The 23,947-nt window shown below is 41.3% G+C and overlaps 1 protein-coding gene across 5 annotated transcripts; it reads right to left on the bottom strand.

The window, feature by feature from the left end:
• Nucleotides 1–1,444: 1,444 nt before the first annotated feature.
• Nucleotides 1,445–23,708, bottom strand: EIF4ENIF1 (eukaryotic translation initiation factor 4E nuclear import factor 1). 5 transcript variants are annotated; one of them, XM_014963274.1, is made up of 18 exons: nt 23,566–23,707; nt 20,215–20,288; nt 19,291–19,418; nt 18,435–18,730; nt 17,584–17,785; nt 16,154–16,329; nt 13,489–13,624; nt 12,983–13,162; nt 10,756–10,985; nt 9,261–9,332; nt 8,697–8,880; nt 8,003–8,082; nt 7,499–7,638; nt 7,246–7,330; nt 6,069–6,201; nt 4,542–4,886; nt 4,151–4,315; nt 1,445–3,363 (listed from the first exon to the last, which is right to left on the bottom strand). In XM_014963274.1, the coding sequence occupies exons 1-18, from the start codon at nt 23,659–23,661 to the stop codon at nt 3,137–3,139; spliced, it is 2,949 nt and encodes a 982-aa protein (XP_014818760.1). In that variant the 5' UTR covers nt 23,662–23,707; the 3' UTR covers nt 1,445–3,136. The 5 variants fall into 5 exon arrangements, with proteins under 5 accessions (XP_014818760.1, XP_014818776.1, XP_014818791.1 ...); XM_014963290.1 differs by having other exon boundaries at nt 4,542–4,823; XM_014963305.1 differs by having other exon boundaries at nt 4,542–4,604.
• Between the last annotated feature and the right edge of the window lie 239 nt (nt 23,709–23,947).

Raw genomic sequence — 23,947 nt, 5'->3', positions numbered from 1 at the left:
GCTGAAAAACTCTATGTTATGAAGCAGTGCTAGAGGACACAGAGTTCCAGCTCTGGCTGCCTTAATCTGAACTGTTCCTGTTTGAATACTTCAAGGCTATTAATAGTTCTGCCGTTGTGGAAAAGATGTCGAGTTCTGCTCATGAGCAGTCACTTTTTTAGTTGTTTATACAAGTGGAAGTAAACTAGATGCTTGTGTTCTACTGTGTCAGTGACTGCAAGCTTTTAAGTTTTCTTAAAAGAATTTCCTGCTCAAATCAAATAAGTTGCATAAGAGAAGCAGGCTGCTCTAAAGGAGTGGTTCTATTGCTTTCTAATCCTGCTCAAATCAAATAAGTTGCATAAGAGAAGCAGGCTGCTCTAAAGGAGTGGTTCTATTGCTTTTTAATAGAAATGAATAAAGTTAGAGCTCTAACACAAGCAAGAAGCTTATCAAATGCATCCGCTGTCCTACAAAAAGGAAGTAGAGGTGTTTACTTCGCTGTGTCAAAAATGCTCCCTCTCATATTATTACACCTAAAAAGAGAAGTACAGTGATTTCAGGCACCCATTCCAGTGCTAAATCCTTGCAGAAGTGGTTACTGCTCAGCCTGGTGAGAAAGCATTCAAACCTTGATTCTACTCTTAAGTATCTTCCCCTCAGTTTTTCTAAGCTCAGAAGAAGATTCCAGCATAAAGGAGCTGAACAGCCACAGCTGGGCTGGGGTGATTTGCCTCAACTCAAAGGGGCAGGGGTCAAAGCTTTCTTCAGAGCTGGTTAGTTTTATGAGCTCTCCTAGTACACTGGAATCTCATTCCTTACACTTAACCATGGCTGTCCACAACCAACCTTTAATTACTAAGGCTCCTGCTGTTACACTATCAGCTGAGATTGCAGTTATTCTGGCACACATCTTCAGTGAGGCCCATTACCTTCAAAGCAGACCCTTTCCTCCCCCGTGGAAGATAAACTGAAGTTGAAATTTTCTGCAGATCGAGCTCAAACAATGGTTCTAGCTTACACACAAGAATCTTCCCCTCGGTTTTTCTAAGCTCAGAAGAAGATTCCTGCGTAAAGGAGTTGAACTGCCAGAGCTGGGCTGGGGTGATCTGCCTCAACTGGATGGTACAGGGGTCAAAGCTTTCTTCAGAGCTGGTTAGTTTTATGAGCTCTCCTAGTACACTGGAATCTCATTCCTTACACTTAACCATGGCTGTCCACAACCAACCTTTAATTACTAAGGCTCCTGCTGTTACATTATCAGCTGAGATTGCAGTTATTCTGGCACACATCTTCAGTGAGGCCCATTACCTTCAAAGCAGACCCTTTCCTCCCCCGTGGAAGATAAACTGAAGTTGAAATTTTCTGCAGATCGAGCTCAAACAATGGTTCTAGCTTACACACAAGAACAATGCTAAAAATTAATCCATATACTGACATTACAGTTTAGTTCAAGAGCAGTTGATACAGACAGCTGGTAGAATCAACTTTATTTACAGAATGTTACTGGGAAAGTGTCAAGTTAAAAAAGTATGAAAACAATCTTACAAGGACAAGCTGGTGATTGCATGTTTTACACAGATTGTTTTAGGAACAACCACTAGAAGTATGGGTGACCCCCCGACAGACTCCACATGGGAGATTGCAGCTTGCTATTTCTGTACAACACTGTCTCTGCTGGACTGAAACAAACCCACCACAGCACACTGGCAATTGGTATCATACAGACAAGTGATTATTATTTTTTTTTTTTTTTCTGCTGCTGGTTTTGTCTTCAGTGAGACTGAAGAAAAAGCAAGTCCGTGAGAATTCTGGTTTTGCTTTCACCTTTTAAAAAAGAGCACAATGGCCTAAGCTAGATAGAGGACATGACAGCAGTACTAGACTCAACACAAGTGGGAAAGTGAAGTGAGAAACCATGCAGTAGAAGGATGGAAGAGAACACTTAACTGTTTGGGGAAAGTGAAACAGGCTTAAAAGGAACATAGTATTTTAAAACCAAATATACACAGTAAGATCACAAAAATACCCCATCCTCCCCCTTTCAAGCCACAGAACAAGACTCCAAAGGCAAGTTTCACAGTAGTTGCATCGGTAGATACACACCAGATCGAGGACAGTTCTTGGGCCTCCCTTCTGTAAACAGCACTGAAGGCAGCACAGAACACACCACAGCTATGACTGAGGAGTTGAAGGGTGAGGATTCAAAGGTTCCATTTTGATGACCTTTAGAAACTGGTTTGAAAGATTAAAACAAGGAAAATACTGCAGCTAAACAAGGACCAGCACCAGCCCTCTTGAAAGAGCTACGACCAGTAGGTACCTACAGTCTCTTTGCTTATGGCAGACTGAAGATCTGGCTTTATCATCACTGTACCAGGTCCCATCCTCAAGGCTGTTTGAAGACTAAACAATTCTCTCGTTTGATGGCAAGAGTCATACACACAAGGAATCAGACCTCTGTTATACAGACAGCAAGATGTGGGTTTTTTTTACTTTGACACTGTAGCTACACTGAGTGCACAGTACGTGACAGAAGGATGTGTGAGGGAGACTAGAGCAGATGAGCAGCAAGAAAAGGCAAAGCAACTTTATCCTGTTCACTCACACTTAGGATATGCAACTTTAATCTTAAAGTCCCACACATACAATGGAGAAAGATCCAAACCATAGGCACAACTAAAGCTCAACTGTTATCAGCTACTCTTATGTACAGCTGTATAGGTTCAAAAAGGCTATTCTATGTGTATATATACAAAAGATTGTTTATACACAAGTCTGTACACAAGGGTCTATACATTTAGTTTTCTGCAGAAGGAATCCATAGCTGCTACCTCTACACTAGAGAATATCAGCACTTCATTCACATATCTTACAAAAACAAAAAATAGACACTTCCAGGATTAAACTGGCTTTGTCTGGCATCTAAATTTCTTCAGGCTTCACTATTCAAGCCATAATGGATCCTTTAGTCTTGATGCAGACATGAGACCAGGACAGGTGCCATGTGCTTTAGTCTCTCAAAAAGAAATTTTGCACAGAGTGCTAAAAATAAAAGCCCCAAAAAACAAACAGAGGTGAAGTCCTGACTATGGACATTATTTTTTTTTTTTATCCAGTCTAAAGAATCACAAGTGTCCCACCCAGTGGTCACTGTTCACTGCCGGTATTCCAGTTCATCTACACTGATGACTTTGGATGGCATGGAAGGGAGAGGCTGCTGCAAGACATCCGAACCAAACCACTTGGCCAGGCCAATGGGAGAGCCACTCCTCTGGCTGGGGCGATGGTCGAGCTGTGTGTGCCCATGAGACAATCCAGTCCGAGACAGCACGTTCTGAGGGGTTGTCTGTGCACCAGCGGGGGATCCCTGCGCTCCGCTGCCTGTGAAATGTAAAGCTATTAGAGGGGGAGTAAATATGTTCACCCAACCCTGAGATTTGCCCAGAGCAATCACCTGATAAGGCGTGTGAGCCAACTGTGGCTTTTACTCATTCCATTAGCCCTGGGAAATCCAGATCCCACGTTTATTCTCTTGTTAGTATTCCCATAAACTGCCTGACACCGCCAGTTCTGGACACAGTACCATGCAGGTTTTAACTGGAAAACCAGGATCAAATTGCATTTTATTTAAGATAGGTGGGTGGCCTCTCCCACCCAGCAAGGAAGGAAAGACCACACACATACTGCAAAAGGCAGATCTGTCAACAGCAACATGTATCTTTAAACCAAAAGCTTCGCTTAGACTTTTATAGTGTAGTGATAGAACAAGGGGTAAGAGTTTTAAACTGAAAGAGGGCAGATATAGACCTCAGGAAGAAATTCTTTCCTATGATGGTGGTGAGAGCCTGGCCCAGGTTGCCCAGAGAAGCTGTGGCTGCCCCATCCCTGGAGGGGTTCTAGGCCAGGCTGGATGGGGCTTTGAGCAACCTGGTCTGGTGCAGGGGGTTGGAACCGGATGATCTTCACAGTCCCTTCCAACCCAAACCATTCTATGATTCTTCTGGCATAAGAACCTGCAGGGACCAAAACTGTTCTGACACCCATGAGATAAGCGATTATGAGTATTACCAAAATAGCTTCCTGTTAGCCCAGTATATTAACACAACAAGTACAGTACCTGGAGGTCAGTGTTCTAAAACTCACACTCCTGTTTTAATTTTCAGCCTACCTGATCGCTGTAGTTGTTGTTGCATCATCGCTAGCTGCAGAGGTGTCCCAGAGCGTGGATTTAGGATGTGGTGGCTGGCTGTTGGTAGCGGGTAAAAAGGTTGGCCAAGCATGGGAGCAGATATTCCCTGCAGGTGAGACAGGTCCACTCCAGGAGGAAGCATACCTGTTGAACAAGAGTGAGGAAACAGCTTCTTACCTAATAAGCTTAAGGAACTTAGAGCAAAACAAACGTTTATATAGGTTGGGATTTATTGCCTGGTTTTAAAGGTAAGTTTTGATGTAATAAACACTACTAGTAATTAGTATCAATTTGTGCTGTTCCTAACACAGTCAGTCTTACAGAGAACATGCATTGGCTTACAGGAAAAAAAAAAAGAAGTATGGTTTACCTGCTTGCAGTAGAGGAAGATGTTGCGGATGAACCCCCTGTGCCAGCATTCTCTGGACCAGTCCTGGATGCAGTTGATGAGCAGGTCGTACAATTGGTACATGGGGAACAAGGGGTACTTGATGAACAGGACGAAGAAAAGGGCCTCCTGGTACTGGGGAGGCCATTGTAGGAGTCTTTCTACCAGTTGACTTAGGCCTGTAGTCTTGCTCTTTGGTGCAACGATTTGCTTGGGTAAGAGGTGTGGAACATGCAGAGCGCTGCAGTGCAGGTAGTTTGGTACCTAAGGTGGGCAAAGTTTCTTGATCTGCATTCTCCACAGAACTAGACAGTAGGTTATCTGTAGCTAGAATTGAATACAACTATTATAGTCCACGGCTAGAGATTGCACCTAATGAAAAATAACTGGATTTGATAGCTAGATTCCAGGACTAGCTGCACTTTAGTCATATGTATTTAATAGTGCATCCATCTTTCCTGGATGCTTTTGGCCAAATTATTTCAAAACAGTAATGAGAGGGAGTATGTTCCACAGAAACCCCTTGACAGCGAGCTTAATTTAGGTCAGAATTGGCAGTAACTCCACCTTTCATTCTTATTTTGCCTTTTTCTTAGAAAACTTGAACTGGCAGCACAGATGAGTCAGTCCCAAAGGAGACAGGAGGTACAAGGGATCCTCCCTAGACAAGATTATAATTGGGAGTTGGAGTTGTGCCAGAAACCTAGCCTGAAGTGGTTTTTTTCAGCTTAGATGTCTCTGGGGGTTAGCAGCACAGCAGCCTTTTATGTCTCACATCTGCTTAGCAAGATTTGGAACACTAAAGCACCTCAAGAAGCTACTTCCACAGACCATTTAGATAAAACCTGAAGTATCTTAGAGTCACCTGCTACCAGATGAGGTAGCAATAATAGTTGGGAGTGCTAAAAGGTAAAAAGTCAACTGTATAAGTAGGAACTATGAGCTACTTCTGCAGTTACCAGTACTGGAGTACAATATCACAGCAATTAGGCATGTCAGTCTTATTGGGTCAGGCAATTAGTACTGAGCATTTCCTTTTGCTAGCTACTTACATCAGTGAGGGTGACAAAACAATTCCTTGAATCTGCTACGTTTAACAGACCTTAATTGGTCTCAGCTTTGATTGTTCAGTTAAGGTGTCTCGAGAGGGCTATAAGTTGCTTGTATTCAATTACTAGTGTACAGTGATATGGGAGCATTATTGTTAATACACTGACTCATCAAGACCAGTTGCAAAGAAACAGTTTTGGTCTAGACATCAGTGTCACTGTTGCTCACAAACTGACAGATAAGGAAATAATTTTGAACTCAGCACTGCAGGAAGACTGCACCTAGAAGTGTATCCCCCCCCATAGCTCTAACCCTTCCTCCCATTACAGGCTCATTTTTGCATCCTCCTTGTCTCCATAAATCAAGAATGTCTAAAGTTAGCCTGTCATATCATGTGCTGAAGCTCTTTGATTCTATTCCAAATCTATTGTGTGTGTTATTTTAAAGCCATTACAATACCTTCATTTGGCCTCTGGTTTTCATCTTTACCATCACTGACTTTCATTTTCCCAGAAACTGGCTCCTCTTTGCTTTTTTCTTTGCTCTCGTACATCTTGCGAATCACCGAGGTAGGTGTAAAGGAAGGAGACAGCTGCAGAGAACACAGTAAGAAGCAACGCCTTACTCAGTGCTGCTTATCTTGGCCACACTGTCTTAGTTGTGGGTGGACACCAATTCTAGCACATCCTTTCCATTTAAAGCTCTTCTGAATTGGCCACTGTGCTCATGATTTTACTTCACCTCATTTTATAGCTTTATTCTATAGTTCAAGCATTTCCCTTTAGCTTTTGCAGAAGTCCAATACCTTTAATAAAGCAAAGTTAAATATATCTTAACAGGCTTGAAACAAAATAGATGAGCCGTATATTAAATTACAGCTGTTTCCTCTTTGCTATTGGTTCAGAACAGCAGCTCAACAGGAGTTTCCACAGAGCTGCCTTATGTATATTAATTCAGGGCTGACAGATCTGCAGAAAACTATTGCCTCATTTGTATTTTTCTCCCACTCAAAGTTACATAGCATCTGTGGAAGCCACTCATTGGTACACAAAAGTAATTATTGATTTAGCAGCTGATAGCCTGTGTTAGTCCTGAGCTGCAAGTACTTGACTGATTAATTTGAAAATTTAGATCAAAACAATATTCTATTTAGTTCTGAAGGCAGTGAGACAACAGCTCAGCTTTGAGATTTTATTTATATTCAAAGTGACCCCGAAGCTCCTAGGTACCATTTCAACTTCTAGACACTTAGGACAGTCACTTCATACCTAAAGACCAGTGTTCTCTGAAGTGGCCAATGGCTTTCAGCACTGGTATTCTGAGAACTTAAGTACCAAAATATGAGGGCCTGAGTTTTCAACCTTCCTTCAGTGTCAGAAGACCAGGTCAAGATAATATTAATGGTGCTGCTTCAGTTTTAGATGAGACAGTGGTCAGAAAGGCTGTTTTCCAAAGCAAGACATTCAATTAAGTATGAAGTGTAATTCATTCTTGTATCATGTGTCCACTGATACAACATGACTATGATTAACTCCTCTACGGCCTCCCTTTCCCTGGTTCATTACAGTTGCTGTAATCTAGTTGCTGCAGACACTTTTACAGCTTTTCCAACAATCATTATCCATTAGGTACTGACCATGCTAGTAATGGATGCTGCTGGGGCTGGAGAAGATGCATTCCCTCTGTGTCCTGGTGCAGGTGATTTAGTCACTCGCTGCTGCCTGTTAACAGCCAGAAAGTTAGTCAGAGACAGCTCTTGGCACAGCACGAAGGCAGCATTGCCAAGAACCAATACAAACTTCAGTCACTAGTACCAATATCTAGTGAACAAAAACACATTAAAAATCAGTTGACAGTGTACCCCTTAAATTTTGCAGTCAGACACTTGCCTGTTTCTGTAGCCGTCTCTGCTTTTGTCCATCTGTGGTTTACCAAAGCCATGCTGATAGAAGTTTGCAGCCTGTATGGCCAAGTCGTGTGGTAACGCCAGTCCCTCCAGCGCAGCTTGCTGTATCTCCAAGGGACTCATCTGAAGTAGAGTTGTATAAAACAGACAAATCAAAGCTTGTATTTGGTTGGGTTTTTTTAAGGTACTGAAGATTTACTGCTATAGCTATTGTCTTCACAAAACACCTGCCCAGCATCTGTTTTTTGACAGACAATAGAAGTTTCAAAAAAAAATCTTGTACTTGAGGTACTCTAAGACATAGACAATTGCAATGAGGTTTTGTGACTGCACTACATCAGACTTTGCATCCTCACACTCACATGAGTGAACTTGATAAGTATAAACATCTGAATGTAGAAGATACATATGTGTTTCCACAGGTTACTTCTGAACCACACAATATAAAAAGATGAATACACATTAAGCAAAAATCATTTGATCTAACCTGTGCAGCAACTGGGCTCATGGGCTTCCTTACACCTGGAAATGGATCACCAAGCAATTGCTGAGAGCCTTGTCCAAAACCTATAGAACATTCAACAGTTGAATTTAAAAGGACTAGCAGTTTCTTTCAATATATACAATACACATCCCTAAGCTAAGCAATTCTACATGGAATTAAGGATTTCTTATGAAGACTCCCAGCTCATCCCTTAAGTCTTTTCCTCATCACCAGGCTGGAGAGCTACAAGGAGGCTACTGGTAGTGCTTTGCTCCACGTAGTCCCTGAAAACTGGTTTTTCAGAGCTACAAGGAGGCTACTGGTAGTGCTTTGCTACACCAATGTCCACATAGTCCCTGAAATCTGGTTTTTATACAGTAGCTGAGCACATTACTCCACACCAGAATTTATTGTTAGGTCTAGTTGATCTGTCACACACATCTACATTTTTTGGAGATAAATTTAACATTAGAGACTAGGAAGTAAAAATGCATCTTGTGCTCAAGAGACAGACACTGACCTAGCTGCCCACAAATTTAACATTAGAGACTAGGAAGTAAAAACGCATCTTGTGCTCAAGAGAGACACCAACCTAGCTGCCCATCAAGTGCCAGGAAGATTTTATTGTTCTATACAGCATTCTTTAAAGCAAGTTCAAGTAATGAAAAAGAAGAAAGTGGATTGCAACCAGCCTCACCAATGGGTGAAGATATTCTATGGCGCAGGTAGTCTGCGGAAGCAGCTCGAGTTGGAAACACAGATGGAATAGGGGGAGAAGGTGCTCTCTGTGTCAGCAAAGAGGCTGCAGGTTCCAAACCACCTATCAGGCCACTCAAGACATTTGATGAAGCAGGTCTGGTAATGGGTGGACCAAGAAGTTCCTAAGAATAAGTAATGAAAGAATGTTCAGAATACAACCGATTTATACAAATGAGCTCATTTTACTACACTACAGGCTACACTATTTACAGCAAGTTAGAGAGACAAGGTGGACTTGTCCAACTAGATACATCAGTTCTGGGTTGTCCTTAGAATTAGGCACTCAGCCACACTTTTCATTTTCAAGTTGCTGTGCTATTTGCTATGGCTACAAGACAAATTTCTACATAAACTGAAATAGTGACTAGTTCTCTTTCCTCTATAGGGAGTAATGTCTGATCACTGATCTCAGGATTCCCTTAAATGCCTTATTTTCAATTAATTTTTGTTTTCCTATTGGGGATGCCCTTTTAAGTACTTCCTCCCCCCCCATAAGTAGTACCTGCAGAATATTCTTTGATAGGGGCTGGCCTGGCATCTCTGGAGGTGACATTAAGTGGCTCTCAAGGCTCTGCTAAGAGAAGGAACACATTATAAGTTGATATAGATACAACAAGCATCAGACTCATTAAGAGACAAGCCACATCTGTCTCAGAGAATAGAAATAATTCCACCTGTTCTGTTAGAACCATGGTTTATGCATCAGCCAAATAAAGTTCCAGCAAAGCTAAGGGCCAAGCTGTCTCACAGATCTCTCCTAGCTAAGAAAATGCCTAGTGCTGGATTGCACACAGGTTCATCAGTGAGCCTTATTTGAGTTTGAGTAAGATATGCATGAATTTATGTAATTGTTTAAACTGGATATGAAACATTGGGCAAAGTAGTCAGCTGAAACTATGCACAAACTGAAGAGTGTTCATATACCAGCAAAATTATTTAAGATATTCTTCTATGCATCAGAATTATATGTCACTGGGCAATTTTTACATTCTTCATTATCTTTTAGTGAAGTGAGATGAGGCTAAGTGTCCTTGGGTATAGGAAAAACAGATGCTTTAGACTTAGAAGTATTTTATGGTGCCAGAAGAAGTAATTGATGGCTTCTGTGTCAATCATACTATTAGGCAGTTAATGGCAGGATAAAGTTTCATGCTACAGTCTCTTCTGGTCTATAGCTTAGTATCATCTGTTGTTTAATATTAGTCTCCCAGCTAACAAGTATTCATTTTAGTATAATCTTAGTACAAATAATTTTAAAATCCAAGTTTAAAATATTTAGATTGTGCACTGAGATACCCCTATTAAAACAAAAGTCACTAAAGCAAGATATCTGAGCTTCAGGTGCCAGCTGTACCCACACTACAAGCATTTTAACAGAGATGCCTTTTAATAGCAGCACAAAGGCAGCCATTAAACTAACACTAGCATGTCTTCCATAAAGAGTGGACTGATGACACCTATTATATAGGCAGTACCTTTTCTACAGATGTATTTGTTTTTATTTAATAAGGTTCAGACAGGATAAGTTCAAGAGTAAGATAATCTTAGACAGTAATCATAATTCCCTCTACAGTAGAGGATTCAGCCTTTTCATCATACAGGATCTTTTTGGGGGCAAGTATTTATAGTCCTCAACTCCAGAGACAATTCAATTGGACTAGATATCCACAGAGGCCCACTTTCAAGGTGGCAATTGTTAGGCTTCTCACATAGCATTAGAGTTCCAGGACTTCCAGAAACTTAACATGACATCAACCCCATGTACTCTGAACTGAAAAAAGCCCCACTTGCAATTACTCTGGCCAAGGGAAAGTGACCAAAGCACGTCCCTTACTTCCCCCTCCAAACAACAATATTTTAAATGTAAGCCCATATTTGATATCACACTACTGTATCCAGTCACAGCTCCCATGTTATCAGAAGGGTCATGTAAGGGGTTTCCAGTTCATAACCCATGTCTCAGCACAGTTCAGAAGAGCCAGGTTTCTGCTACTTACATTGACTTTGGGCTGTGAAGGTAGAGTCCCACTTGCCTTCATACTGCTGACTAGTTTGTTAAATGCAGTCATATCTCCATCTTTCTTGATCTGTCTGGAGCCAGCAACATTCAATGCTTCCTCCATTTGCTCAGCCATAAATGGAGTAGCAATTTTTCCCTCCTGATCCACTTTCAGGCCTTTTAGCCCAGCTTCAACTTCTTCCACTGAAAGTACAACTCCTGAATGTGCTGAGAAAGACAGGAGAAATACTGGTGAACTGTGGTTCTCTGTTTACAAGGGAGTTAGTAATTCTTGCACAGGTGTTGAATAGAAGTTGATTGAAAAACGAGGAACAGCCAAAAGCTTATCTTCTGAGATTTACACTACCTGTCAAGCCATGTCTGACCCGTGTTTAGACTGATACCCTAACATCCAAATTAGGAGTATTGCCATACACAAATACAGGCATGTGAGGCATGAAATCTGTTAAGGTTTCAACTGGTAAGTTCTCAGTAGCTTTCCTTCATCCTGCAATACTGAGTTCTTTTTCAATTAGGAAAGTTTAATTTATCTTGTACTCCAGGAGACCAAACGGTCTCACAGCCACAGTGTAAGCAATGTCAAATTGTCTGAAGCTATCATAAATAGAAAAAATACATACCTGGGAAACTTAGATAATTTGGAGATTCAGTTACACACTTTGGTGTGCATAAAGCTCGAAGTAGATTTTTTGCTCAGAAATTAAAGCCACAATAGAGAGTTTTCACTGGCATAACCAGAATAAGGTGTCAGTGTTATCAAGCAGTATTTTCTTCCTCTGTATTAATAAATACCTATCAGCACCCAACATCAAGGCTAGACATGCTTTATGGAGCAGCTAACACACATCACAAGGTATGACGCCTTAAGAGAAAAGGAAGAAAAGACAGGAGCATGCCATGGGTTGCTGTAGAGATGTTGGCCCAGAGAAATAAGATTTACTGGAAATTTGGGCAAGAAGGTGGAGAAAAGAAACAATGATGCAGACATGCAGTATGAAACATGGAGGAAGAGTATGATGGTGGAAAGGAATTGACCTGAAAACACAACACTTGAGGAACTGTATAGTATTTTATGGGAATGCAAAACCCACATCAGGTACTTCTGAGTGAATGGAAGCTTCCCCACAATTTTTTGTTCTTTCATCCTTGGTTTGTGAGGATCAAAGTTTAAAAAACTCTTAGTAGGAAAGTCAGACTAAGCAGAACACAGAAAAGACTTGTAGTTCTATTTAAGCCAAATTAAGAAAAAGTTCTCCACATTAGCTGACACACCCTGCTCCCAGTCTGGATGCTTCAGAACACTGGCAGTGCTTGGACGCCTTCCTCCCGTAACTGCTTCACACAAGTCACAGGGTAGCACTGCTTTTTGTTCAGTCCAGTTTATGTGGCAATACGTGCTGCTTGCCAAGGAGAAACCAGTTTGGAATCAGACCTTGAAACTTCAACGAACACATGCATTTTGTACCCTCCATGCATGCTACGGGCCCAAACATGCAGAGCCCTCACTTGGAGGTTCACATTGTTTAAAGTCAGCCCTGAACTCTGTTTAGAAGAGCTGATGCTAGCAAGAGTGAATTCTTACAGAGTAAGTTCCCTGGAATCCTGATTCTAGCCAACTAAGACAAATCTGTTCCTATGTTTTAGCTCCATGTCAATTATTTAATTACCACACTGTACAGTGAGCACAGGACACTGTGCTTCAAGTGCCTTGAGAAGTTCAAGTGTACAGTATGCACTTGAAAAAAATTGACATCATCAAGCCACTGTTCATCATTTTAGATACTGATACTTAATGGATGACTGCGATCCATTACAGATGCTTGCAAGAATGACTTATATTAAGTTTTCAGTAAAGGCAGAGTTTAAGCGCCACAGTTTCAGAGCTGACATGACCAGTCTCCAGTACGAAAAACTTATGTAAATGACAAAGCTGGAAACTCTGATCAAGACTTGCATTTTCTCAACTTCTGATTATTACTGTCCAGTAAAACAGTCTGACAGAGTCCTGATGTCATCCTGTGACTAGGATGAAAAGAATCAGTGATGATATTGACACAACTGAGATCTGTTGATTATTGGTTTTTCTGTGGTGTAAGTAAATCTGTAATACTTCCTACTCCTGGACTTGGCAGTTGAGGTTTCCAGAATACCAGGCCTCTTGCCTTGAGATACAAGAACTCAACAATATCTGAAGGGGCACTTACTGCTCTCTCTAAGCTTTTCCTTGTTGGCTGAAAGACTCGAGAGAAGAGGTTTTAAGTCCACTTTGGCTTTCTGTAGCATTTCTAGGATGTCCACTTTGTTTTCAGAGTGGTCTTCCAATGGAATGGGAGCAAAGTAGTTTCCAGAGTTCTGGCCAGGGGAGAGAATGGCTTGCTCTAGACCTGAAACAGCAAAACCAGGAGCACTGCGACATCAGTTTACCAACCCAATGTCTCAAGATGAACACACACTGGTAACCAACTGCAATATGTCACTGAAAAGTTACGCCTCATACCCCTTGCCCAAGATCAGCTGGAAAGTCATCAGAACCATGACATGAACATACATAAAAAAAGAATTCATAGCACTTACTCCAAGAGCTTCCAAAAGAATGTGAAGTGCTTAAACTGTGGGAGAATTCACTACCCTAAAGCTGTTCTTACTGAATGAGCAGGAAGGAATATGGAAGGAGGCTATCTGACCCTGTATTGTCCTGTGGTCTTCTTACCTGCTAGCCTCTCCAGTTCCTCATGTGGTGTAGATCTCAAGCTGCTTGACCGACTTCCAGAACGACTAGGATTAGAAAACCACCTGCTGAACCTGCTGGCAGACACTGAACCTTCCCCCAGCACATCTTCTATCATCTAGATTATAGGGAGGAGAAAAAAAAAGATAATCTTAACAGAAGCAAAATCAGCAACCTCTCTGAGAAATTTTACTGGACAATCAAGATTCTTCTGCTTACAGATGCTACCCCTAGATTTTAGAAGCTTTGAACAGCTTCCTTCCAACACGGCAGGATTTGTGTGGTCAGTTAGCATAACCCATCATACATTTTTTATTTATACCAAATATTTGTTCAGAGTAAAAACCAGAACTGAAGCAGTATAATCAGAGCATCCAAAGACCATTAACTATGCCATTTTAAAGTGGATGTGCCAAAAAAAGTGAGAAGCTTTTGCTACAAGAATTAAAACAAATTATAACTAGCAATTCTGACAGCCAGATAGCTCAAGGCTGGTCCCTATCGCTGTACAGAGGGAGTACTCGGATCTGTTGTATTTTCTGCAATCATGATTCAATTCAGTCCCAGCAGAGGCCAAGGACAGCACCTGGAATGAAGTGCAGGGACTACTCCCTGACTTGTGAGCATCCCACAGGAGCTGGGGGAGAAGGACAGTAGCTAAGGGCTACTTGTTTGCACTGCACACCCTGACCCATTCTGGGACTAAGATGAGGGACATGTTCTTTAAGCCAGAGTCTGCACTGCCAGCAGAGTATGGGCAGCTAGAACCTTCTCCCCCAGCCAGAGCTGAGGGCACTAAGCACCACCTCACAGAGTCAGTCTGTCTGAACTCAAACTACAGCTCTTCCTGTCTTGTAAGACAGTACCCAGTGAAAAGCCTGCTCAATAGGCAGACAGCGTTTCACCACGCAGCACATTTACTTTTAGACAAAATAACAGCAGCTTCACTCTGCCAGAGAAGCTATTTTATCTGAAACAAGGAGCACTCAACGCTATTTACAACAGCAAAAACAAAATAGCATTGAGCCATTTGGTTTTGAATGTTTGAATTTAACATGTTAGAAAAATTAAGACAGTCATATCAGAAAATACACAACTCTAATCCAACACTTGTCACAGACATATCAACAATACAAAGAAATAATATTACAATATGCTCTGCTGAGTCTGAAACTCATTTGAGACAGATTAAAACATCTGCCCGCTAAAGTTTCATCAGCATTTATTTTGTGATTGTGAATTCCCCGCTTTTAAAGGGAGTCACCATCTTGCAGAATCAGACTGTCAAGTCTGAAGACACATTTACTTCTATAGGGAAAACAAACTCCCCACTATGTATTTGTCAAACTACTGCCACCATATAAGCCTTGTTTTATGCAAGCAGATTTTCCATATTAAAGACTGGGTGAGGAGTCTATTTTTTTAAAACCCTAACGCTTCCAAACTGTGCATCAGGTCTGTTACTTTGCTGTCAGAATACAATGTATTTGTTTTGGGTTTGTTTTTTTTTAAACACATTTACCTTTTTAGAGCACTAATCTGTTATGCTCAAATGCTATCTACTAATCAGTTATACCATCTAGAATAGTCAAAAATAGCTTTTCTTCCTAGTAATGGAGAGGTCAGAATAGAACCACCAGCAGTTCATGCACTGGGGCCCTGCTTAGTCAGTGCTTGCTGGACCTGCTGACCCCTTCCTTGTGGTGAAGAGGAAAAAGCATGTTGAGATACAGACCAGTTCAAGCTTTCAGAACAAAACCAGTGAACACCAACCATCCCCTACTACCTCTAGAGATCTGATGTTCAAGAACTGCACGCAGTAGTTCTGGCACACAGAAGTACCAGAACCCCCATCAAATCATGGCTGGAGGTACAAACCAATTATTGGAAGAAACTTGTGGTGCAAGTGTCAGTAACAAGCCTGTGAAGAAAAGGCCTATCTCCCAAGTTACAGTAGCACCCCACATATCACTGGGGCTACACAGTATCTTGTAGTCACATCAGTAACATTGTTTAAACATGCTTTTAACTGAATTAGGAGGCTGTGGTTTTCTCCCCAGCTCAGTACTACCAAAAAAAATGAATTAATGCAGATGTTTAAGTACTAAAGATTCAAAACCCTCTCAGACACATATCCTTTCAGCCACATTACTGGTATTGTTAGTGCAACTATATATTCAGACATCTCCAGGCTTACTGCCCTTTCAGGAAGCTTCCACAAAACACTCATTTGCTGTGATTCCCAGACTTAGTTGCAAAAGGTTGTTTTCAGCTATACGAAGGTGTTGAGGTTTTGTTTTGTGTTTTTTCTTTTTCTCCCCACAGTGCACCTTCTCTGAATACTTCTGTAATACTTCCAAAGAAGATCCATCCAAGATGCTGATTTTGAGTCTTCAAGTAATGATCAAGAGAATGGAGAAATAATCAGCTAGTTTGCCTCGTGCTTTCTTTGGAGATGGAACCAGTCCCAGGGACAACATTTTAGAATTGGCATCCTAACGCTCAACAGCTAAATCTCTGCAAACTCATCTTAGACTTACACACTGCAACTTTCCCAAAGCAAGGAGTTTTAGCTTTCACTGAATGCAGCAGCAAAAATACTTCTCATGAATACAGCCAGTCTTAAAAAAACCAAGAAAAACCTCACCGAAGCCAGGCCAGGAACACTTTTATCCAAGTTAAAGAACTCATTGAAGTCAAACTCTCCTGGAGCTGGTTCTTGTAAGACGGCTTCCCTAGGAACTTCTTGATCTGCTGGAGTCTCATTGGCAATGACAGTTTGCACTTCATCTTCTTCTGCCACTCCACCATTGCATTCTATCCCTTAAAAAGAAAACCGAGTGCTTGCTGAGTCACTGAACTTGACTGTTTCCTGTAGGAACAGTGCCTAACAGTCAATGCATTTGCCTAGGAATGAGAAGCACAGGACCAAAGCAATCCAGCCATCAGTGTGGTATTCTGTTAGTTGTATCTTGATGGTTGCAGTCTGCCACAACAGAAACTAGGACCCACTAGAACTCTAGCATAGAGATTCTAGACTGTAATTAAGATTATCTACCTCAAGGAAGTAAGAACTGCCATCAAGTCATGCATAAACAACTGATCAATCCAGGAAGTACACAGAACAGGTCAGATATTGTGCCACAACAAGCAGATAGAGCTGTTACAGTAAGTGAACAGCTGCTGCTGCTTTTTCCATCAGGAATCCTTTGGCAGCTCCTGCATTTTTCCTAGATGCCCCAGAGAGCAGACTCCCTGAAAGCTGGTTCTTGACAGGAGTTTTCTTAATATTGGCAAGATATGACCAACATTGCTCCTACTCCTCCAGCAGGAGCAAAGTACACATCATGTCACAGACTTGCCAAGCTTGTGCAGGGGCTGCAAAAAAGCTGCGATGTGACTACAAACCTCGCAGGCTTGAAACTCTACTACATTTTAGTTAAGTGAATGCACAATCAAGCCTGAACTCTTCAGGTTTATGTTGTCCACCTGCAGAATTTCTAGTATTAAGAAGCCATCTTCTCTCCTGCCTCACCAAAGTTTATACTACAGCTTTTGCAGTGATAATAACAATGGTAGACTTCAAGTCCAATGACTGCAGACAAATTCAGATAGTCTCCAAATTCAGCTTGAAGCTCTATTACTGGCAGCTCTATGTCCAAATCAGTGTTCCTAATGCTCGTATTACTACAGGAAAAAAAGCATTTCAAGTACCTTAGAGCATTAGCTTACTTAAAACTAAGCCCTTAGCAAGCAGCAAGTGGACAAGACCCTTTTAATATCCTACACATTCCCAGTGTCATTCAACATCCATACAAGTTTTTTTCCCAGCCTCTCAATCCTGCCTTTCTTCTGGAAAAATAGTATTTTATCACTTAAAGGTATTTGCAGAGTCTGAAAGATCAGCCATAGCCCTTGTGTCCTCTGCTTCAGGTGATCAAAATTTATGCAAGTTTAAGACTAAAGACTGATAAACTACATTATTCTTTACACTTGCCTGGATCTAGAACAAGCACCTCCATATCCAGCAATGTGCCATACTGGCAGACAAGGACAGTTTGTCACATTTGCCATTACCTTCTTTTAGTGAGGCTGTACGTCGTCTTGTACGTTTTCTCCCTTTGTGATCTTCCTCCAAAATTTTATCATCAAAGCCTGTGAGCTCAATGGTTTCAGACTGACTTGTAGGACCAGCAGAGAACCACTCAGGTTCCTCTTCAGTGTAAGAGTCATTCCTTCTTCGCTCCCCAAAGACACGTTTGCTGTCACCAAATTCCCTCTGAAGTGGGATATTAAAAACATTAACCATTAAATAGTGTTTCCCAAGATTCCTCCCTGAGTTCCAAAGGAAATTAAAATCTTTTCACATCAGTTCCAGACTTCTTAAGCTTTAAATGCACACTCAGCATGCTCAGTAAGCTTTCACAATTGAGAAAACTTTACAGTTGAATTTCTGCTTTATTACACTAAAGGCTATTGGTCTGCAAGTGCCTGTATAAACTTGCATTCTGGGAGGTAGGCTAAGTGGTTCCTCTTATTTTTTTTAAATGCCTGAAAGCACAGAGAGCTTCCACCTGCTGAGGTTAAAGACAATGCTTGCTGACAACTGCTAGATCAAGAACTATGAACAAACTATTAGACTTTTGAATATCTTGCTATTAAGTCTACCACAGGAGAGGTTTGCAAGATACACAGGACTAGATGCATCTCAGTCCATCTGTCAGAAGGACTGAGAACTTTTGAAGTTTTTGAAGCACTGAGAGCTTGCTCTTTAAAGCACAAAGGCACTTCTGAGAAGAAACAGCCTACTTGCATGAAACACTCATCTGCTGTATGCAGTTGACCTGCCCTGTTTGGTTTTTTTTTTTTTAGTGCAAAGCATACAAAAACTCTGATTTAGCATGCAATCAGGAAAAGAAAGAACAAACCCTGAAGCGTTTGTCTTTATAGTCCCTCTCCCGATCTCGGTCTCTTGCATCTCTGGAATCACGGATGTCTTTGTCACCACCCCGGTGGTCTTTATCAAAGTTACGAGAAGAGATAATTCTTCCACTGCCAATCCTACGGCCACCAATTACACGGACACCATCATTCTCCTTCTCTAACGGGCTCCCTGCTCGACGTGAGCTAACAGCTGCAGTTACATGACAGCCGCCTCCAAAGCTTCGCCTTTGTGGACTTAAGACTACATCCAAGTCATCTTCTTTCACCCGCTCCCTTGGATCTACAAATCAAGGATCACACAAAAAGCACTGAATGTAATGTATTAGTAAATACAAGCTAGTTATCTGTACAGTAGCCTTCTGCTCCTCAGCCCTGCTGCTATCCCAGAGCTTTTTGAAGGAAAACACTCATGATTTACTTCTGCAAAGCTAATCTAGTTGAGACCACAGGAAACACAGAGGAAAAAATAATTCACAGTTGGATATTGAGGAATCATGGCTGTCTCCTAGGAAGTACTTACTTTCCCACTATAGACCTTCTAAGGACTCAGTTTTGAATTGCAGGGGAATTGTCCCCCTGTGCTTGTATTACTGCATATCTATTTATTATTATATAACAAGAACAGCAGGATATAACAACCAACTGCTATCTAAGTTTGTTCTTAGATAGCGTCAAGGAAATCTTGGTTGCTCCCACTATAGTCTAGTTTCTGATATTCTGGTATCTTATTTTATGCAGTCAAACAATTTTCAGAGACTTTGTTTAGTCTCATTTGTGTCATCCCACAGGGCCAGCACCCTGTGTTCAGTTTTGAGTCTTGTGCTACAAGGATGAACTCACCTACTATCCTACGCATAAGAGAAGTCCGATCTGAATCCAAATCTTTTTTAAAGCTTTCCACTGGTGAAGTTCTTCCTGAAGTTGGATATAAAGATGCATGCCACTTCTCTGGATCCCAGACACCATCACTATGAAAACAAAATTGCAGGACTGTTTACTACTTGTAGTCTAATAAATAATTAATAGTATTTATGCTGAAAACCTAGAATTTACTGACTAGCAATCTGTACATGTGAAACATCTTCTATACCCAACTTCTAAATCTTCGCCTTGCTATACTTCATTACTTTATACTTGGTATTCTCCATTCCTTCTGGAAGAGGAAGTAAGTATAATACTCAGGTTATAAAAGGGACAAATATGGACATGTTGTCCCACTAGCTGTTGGTGAAATTTGCCTAATACACTGAAAAAAGTTCAAATGTCACTATTCTTAAGAATTCAGAAGATTTTACCTCAAACTTATTGTACAATAAATTAATCTCAATGTTAAAGGTAGTGCTGTTTAGCAAATGTACAAACATAAACCAAGAAAACTCTTCATTTTCAAATGATGAACACTGTCAGCTTGGGAGACTAATCCATCAAGCAAGTCAGCTTGTTGCATCCTGACCTGGTCAGTCTGTGCTCTACAGCCATTGACCATCTTGGTAGTTTTTTCCTGCAAGTCCACAAGACTTGTATTGTGTGAAGTTATTTTCTGCTGAATCTCACATTATCTTTGTTCAAAGCACAACATCCCTAGCTGGAGCACTAAGCCTTTCCTAGGAGATTAGGGCACTTCTGAAAACACTGTCATACACTAAACTCTGGGACACTTACATCTTGCATTAACATAAGCGCACTTCTTAGCTAAGAATTTTTGCAATTTAAACTTTTATTTTGAAAGAAATAAATATAGATTTTGTATAATCAAGAAAATACCTGTCATATTTTTCAGAAAGACAAGAAGGTCTTTGCTTAGAGTATGGACGCTCTTTAATATCCAGGAGTTCCTCCTAGAAAAAGCAAAACATTAGTTCCAACTGTCACCCAGACAAGATTCAAGTGACCCAAAATATGTATTCCAGACTGTCTGTTCAATTTCGTTTTAATTTGGCAATCCAAGTTTCCCAATATGTTGTTTCATTTCCTGTGAAATACTGCAGTGAATTGATACTGGACAGCAAGTTTATTTTTCAGTTCTTCTACCAGTGGCCATGAAGCAAACACTTATTTGAAGCCCTAAGCCTTACTAGGTCAGGTTCCATCTTCATTAACACTTGAAAGGCTGCTCACATCACACATGTTTACCTATTCCCTTCCCTGGACAGTTCAACTTATAAGCAAGACAGGCCTCATTGATACTAGAGCTAGTAAGTTCTCAAGGTGGAATCAAAGTTGCTCTGTTTTAATGCTACATAAGATTCAGCAGGTTAAAAAAGCATTACCACATCCCTAACATTACCAGTTACTAATGTAGACCTGGACATTCCAGACAAGCTTGCCATTTCTGACCACCACCAATTCCAAGCTATCTGATGTCTGTCATACAGTTATCCACTCCACCCAGTACCAGATCAATGCTGATTGATTACTTCAGTTTTCCCACTTTCTATCAGCTTTCAAACAGTCTTTAGTTCACTATTGCACATTTCTCTGCAGTTACTCATTTGAGGCAGACTAACAATAAATCTCCTCTCACTGCAGTTTGCTACATTTAAACAGCATTAGTAATGGAGCAATCATCAGTGCTTTGAATCATCATTAATCTGGCTGCAGATAAGATGCACATTTCTAATTAAACTTAATCATTCTCCCTAGATTACCTTTCTTCAATCTGCCTCACTCTGAACTGTACTGAACTGATTCAGAACTGTACAGAAATCAGCAGGCAGCTGGAAGGACAAAGAAAACCCAACAGCAGACACCACACATCAGCCCAACTGAAGGAGGAAATCTCTTTACCTTCCCCCCCCCACCCAAGAATACAATAGCTTCTAGAGCTTTTACATCATTATCCCCATGTGATTAAAATCAGTTCATTAGCTACATGAGCTTGATACTTGAAAGTTTCCAGATGGCAGCTTGGTAGCCGGACAAAACCTTAATATGCACACACACATACATATCCAAGCATCAAAAAGAGTTCCATTAAAGGGAGGGAGACTGGCCTCTCTGCCCACAGCTTCCCAAAATAAACCTTGATCTATGAGGAACATCAGTGCTGTAACACTATCATAGCCTGATGCAGATATCACAAGCATTAACAGCACTGTCCATCACCAGACTTGAAATCGACTGTTTTGCTGGCCACGAGAGGGAGTCCATAGACTCTCAGTCAGATCCTATTGCAATTCTTCCACTGAAGTGAGGAAAATTTGAATTGTTTCTTGGCTTTTGCTCATTAGCCATGCACCCTTGGAGCAACAGCTTCCAACAAACTAGAAAAGACACAGCTTGGACTAAATCTCCTTTCTGATGAGAGTGTTACAAACACTGCCACTTCCAGAGTGTGTTTTGGGGTTTGTTTTTCTTTTTGTTTTAAATTCACACACTAGTACTTTTCAGTGGATGGGGGGAAAGTGTGTTTAGCTGCCATTAAACAGTTTCATTCAAATAGCTTAGCAGGATTCATAGTATGAGCCAATTGTTCTCCTACTGGTAGTAGATGAATATAAACTGTTGAAGAAAACGAGTCCCCTGTCCAAATCAGCAGCACATGTCCTGAAACAGTGCTCCTCCCATCCCTAATTAGTAGGAAATTGGATCATGTGAAAATGGCTTACAGTACTGATTACATGAGCACCTTACACCAGCTGTATTTCAGACACTACTTTTAAAAAACAACAACCACCAAATATATGATGCAAGGTATTTTAATGCAGATTGATTTCTGGTGTTTCTTGACTTTAGACTCCTTGGAAACCAACAGATAAACAAGACTGGATGCCTTCTGGCACTAGTTCTGCAACTTTATCCTGATCAGAAACTACAGGCACTGAATTAAGAAAGCTGAAGCTACAAATGCCTCAGTTTCAGCATCCAGCTCCCACCAGCACTAGCTGAATACTGCCCCAAAAAGCAACCAGAATTTGAAGCTGCACTCAGTTACTGTTCTTGAGAGGAGCTGGGCCAGACTGAGCAAATTTAGATACTGCTTTTCCAGCAGTGAAAGGTCCCCTCCTTCAATTTATAGTTAACTGAATAACAAGGTCTGAACAATAGTATACTTTGCACCTTAGAAGGTTAAGCGTACATCTTTTCTAAGAAAATAATTATAAACCCATATTATTCCCATGTAAGTTCTGCCAGTTCTGAAGTACTTGGTTTATTGTTGATGTCTAGTTGAAATAAGCTGTCCCCACTATCTCAACAGAACACGGCCACAGTGATAATTTTTTTTTTCTTTTAAAAAACAACCTACTCAGAAGCTAACAGTTCAAAATTCCTCAAGTAAGATAACAGAGTCAGCAACAGCACACTGTCTCCCTCTGTTCCTCACTTCAGGCCATTTGTTGCAAAGTATCTTAATAGATTTCCACAAAGCAGTGACCACCTGTTCCCACAGCTTTCAGCAACAAGAAAATCAACCACCATTAAAGGCTTTTTTCAAAAAGCACATTTCAACAGTGACACCAAGATCCCAAACAAGATTTGAACCTTAAGCCCCACAACGTATCAAACTCACTTAGTATTGAAAGAATCTTTATTTGGAAGTTGTTTAGTTAGTGGTCTTCCACTCATGCATATATTTAGATAGCATAGCTAAACAAAAACACCTGTGTTAAATTTTTAACACCAAGCATTGGTTGGATTCATAAGTGTTTCAGGCTTCCAGCAGTCAAAAGTGAGGAATTCTAAATTTAGGAAAGGCATCTTAGTAAACACATTAAGCTCCTGATAAGATCTGGTGTGCTGTATGTTCCAAGGAAGTGGCATCTACTACAAGGAAACATTTTGGGCAACTTCTTAAAGGAGCATTGCTGAAATTGGAACTAAAACTATGAAGCACAAGCGCTTGAGAGAGCTGGTAGAACAACATACTTCAGTCTCCACCATAACCTCTCCATCACATGCTGCGAGGTGCTCTGCTATTAAAATAACGTGGTGGGAATCAAGAGTGTATCGAGGACAGGATTGCTCAGCTACATCACTTTGAACGAGCTGCTCACCGTGCAGCACCTTGCAAATCCAAATCCTAATTCCAGCCTCCCTCTGACAGAAGCCTCCACCTCCCACCCCGCTCCTGTGACCAACAGCCCCAACTTTAGGAGGAAAGGGGAGAGCACTAACCTTTGTGTAACGATGGGGGTATTTTGTGGGAATTCTGTTCAACTCCAGGAAAGCATCACCGTTTTCAGCTTCTGCTACGCCTCCTCTTTTATCCATGGTTACTTCAAAGCCTTTGACCACGGACCTAATTAAAACAAAACCAAGCCGTCAGACTGCGAGCGGGGGATTTTTAGGGGGTGCCTTCTCCTCCCAGCCCGACAGCGTTCAGCCTCACACACAGCGGGGAAGAGCCGCCCTCCCGAACGCCGCCTTTTTTCCAGCGCGCCCCGCTCCGGCCGGGGGTCGGTGCCCCCGCCCCACCGCGGTGAGCACAAAGACCCCCCCCACCCCGGGCACAACGGGCCGAAGAACCGGCGACCCTCAGGGCCACCGGTGGGGGGGC

The sequence above is a fragment of the Calidris pugnax genome, unplaced genomic scaffold (genome assembly GCF_001431845.1).
Source record: "Calidris pugnax isolate Ruff unplaced genomic scaffold, ASM143184v1 scaffold32, whole genome shotgun sequence".
NCBI classification, from domain to species: Eukaryota; Metazoa; Chordata; class Aves; order Charadriiformes; family Scolopacidae; genus Calidris; species Calidris pugnax.
Note: the sequence above shows the minus strand (reverse complement) of the source record. Positions and strands in the feature narration are given on the sequence as shown.

Coding starts and splice junctions, on each gene's coding strand:
- EIF4ENIF1 (XM_014963274.1), bottom strand. CDS start 23,661: ATGGATAAAAGAGGAGGCGTAGCAGAAGCTGAAAACGGTGATGCTTTC. Junction 13,163..13,488: donor GGAACTGGAGAGGCTAGCAG/GTAAGAAGACCA, acceptor TTGCTGTTTCAG/GTCTAGAGCAAGCCATTCTC. Junction 4,887..6,068: donor AAACCAGAGGCCAAATGAAG/GTATTGTAATGG, acceptor ATTCAATTCTAG/CTACAGATAACCTACTGTCT.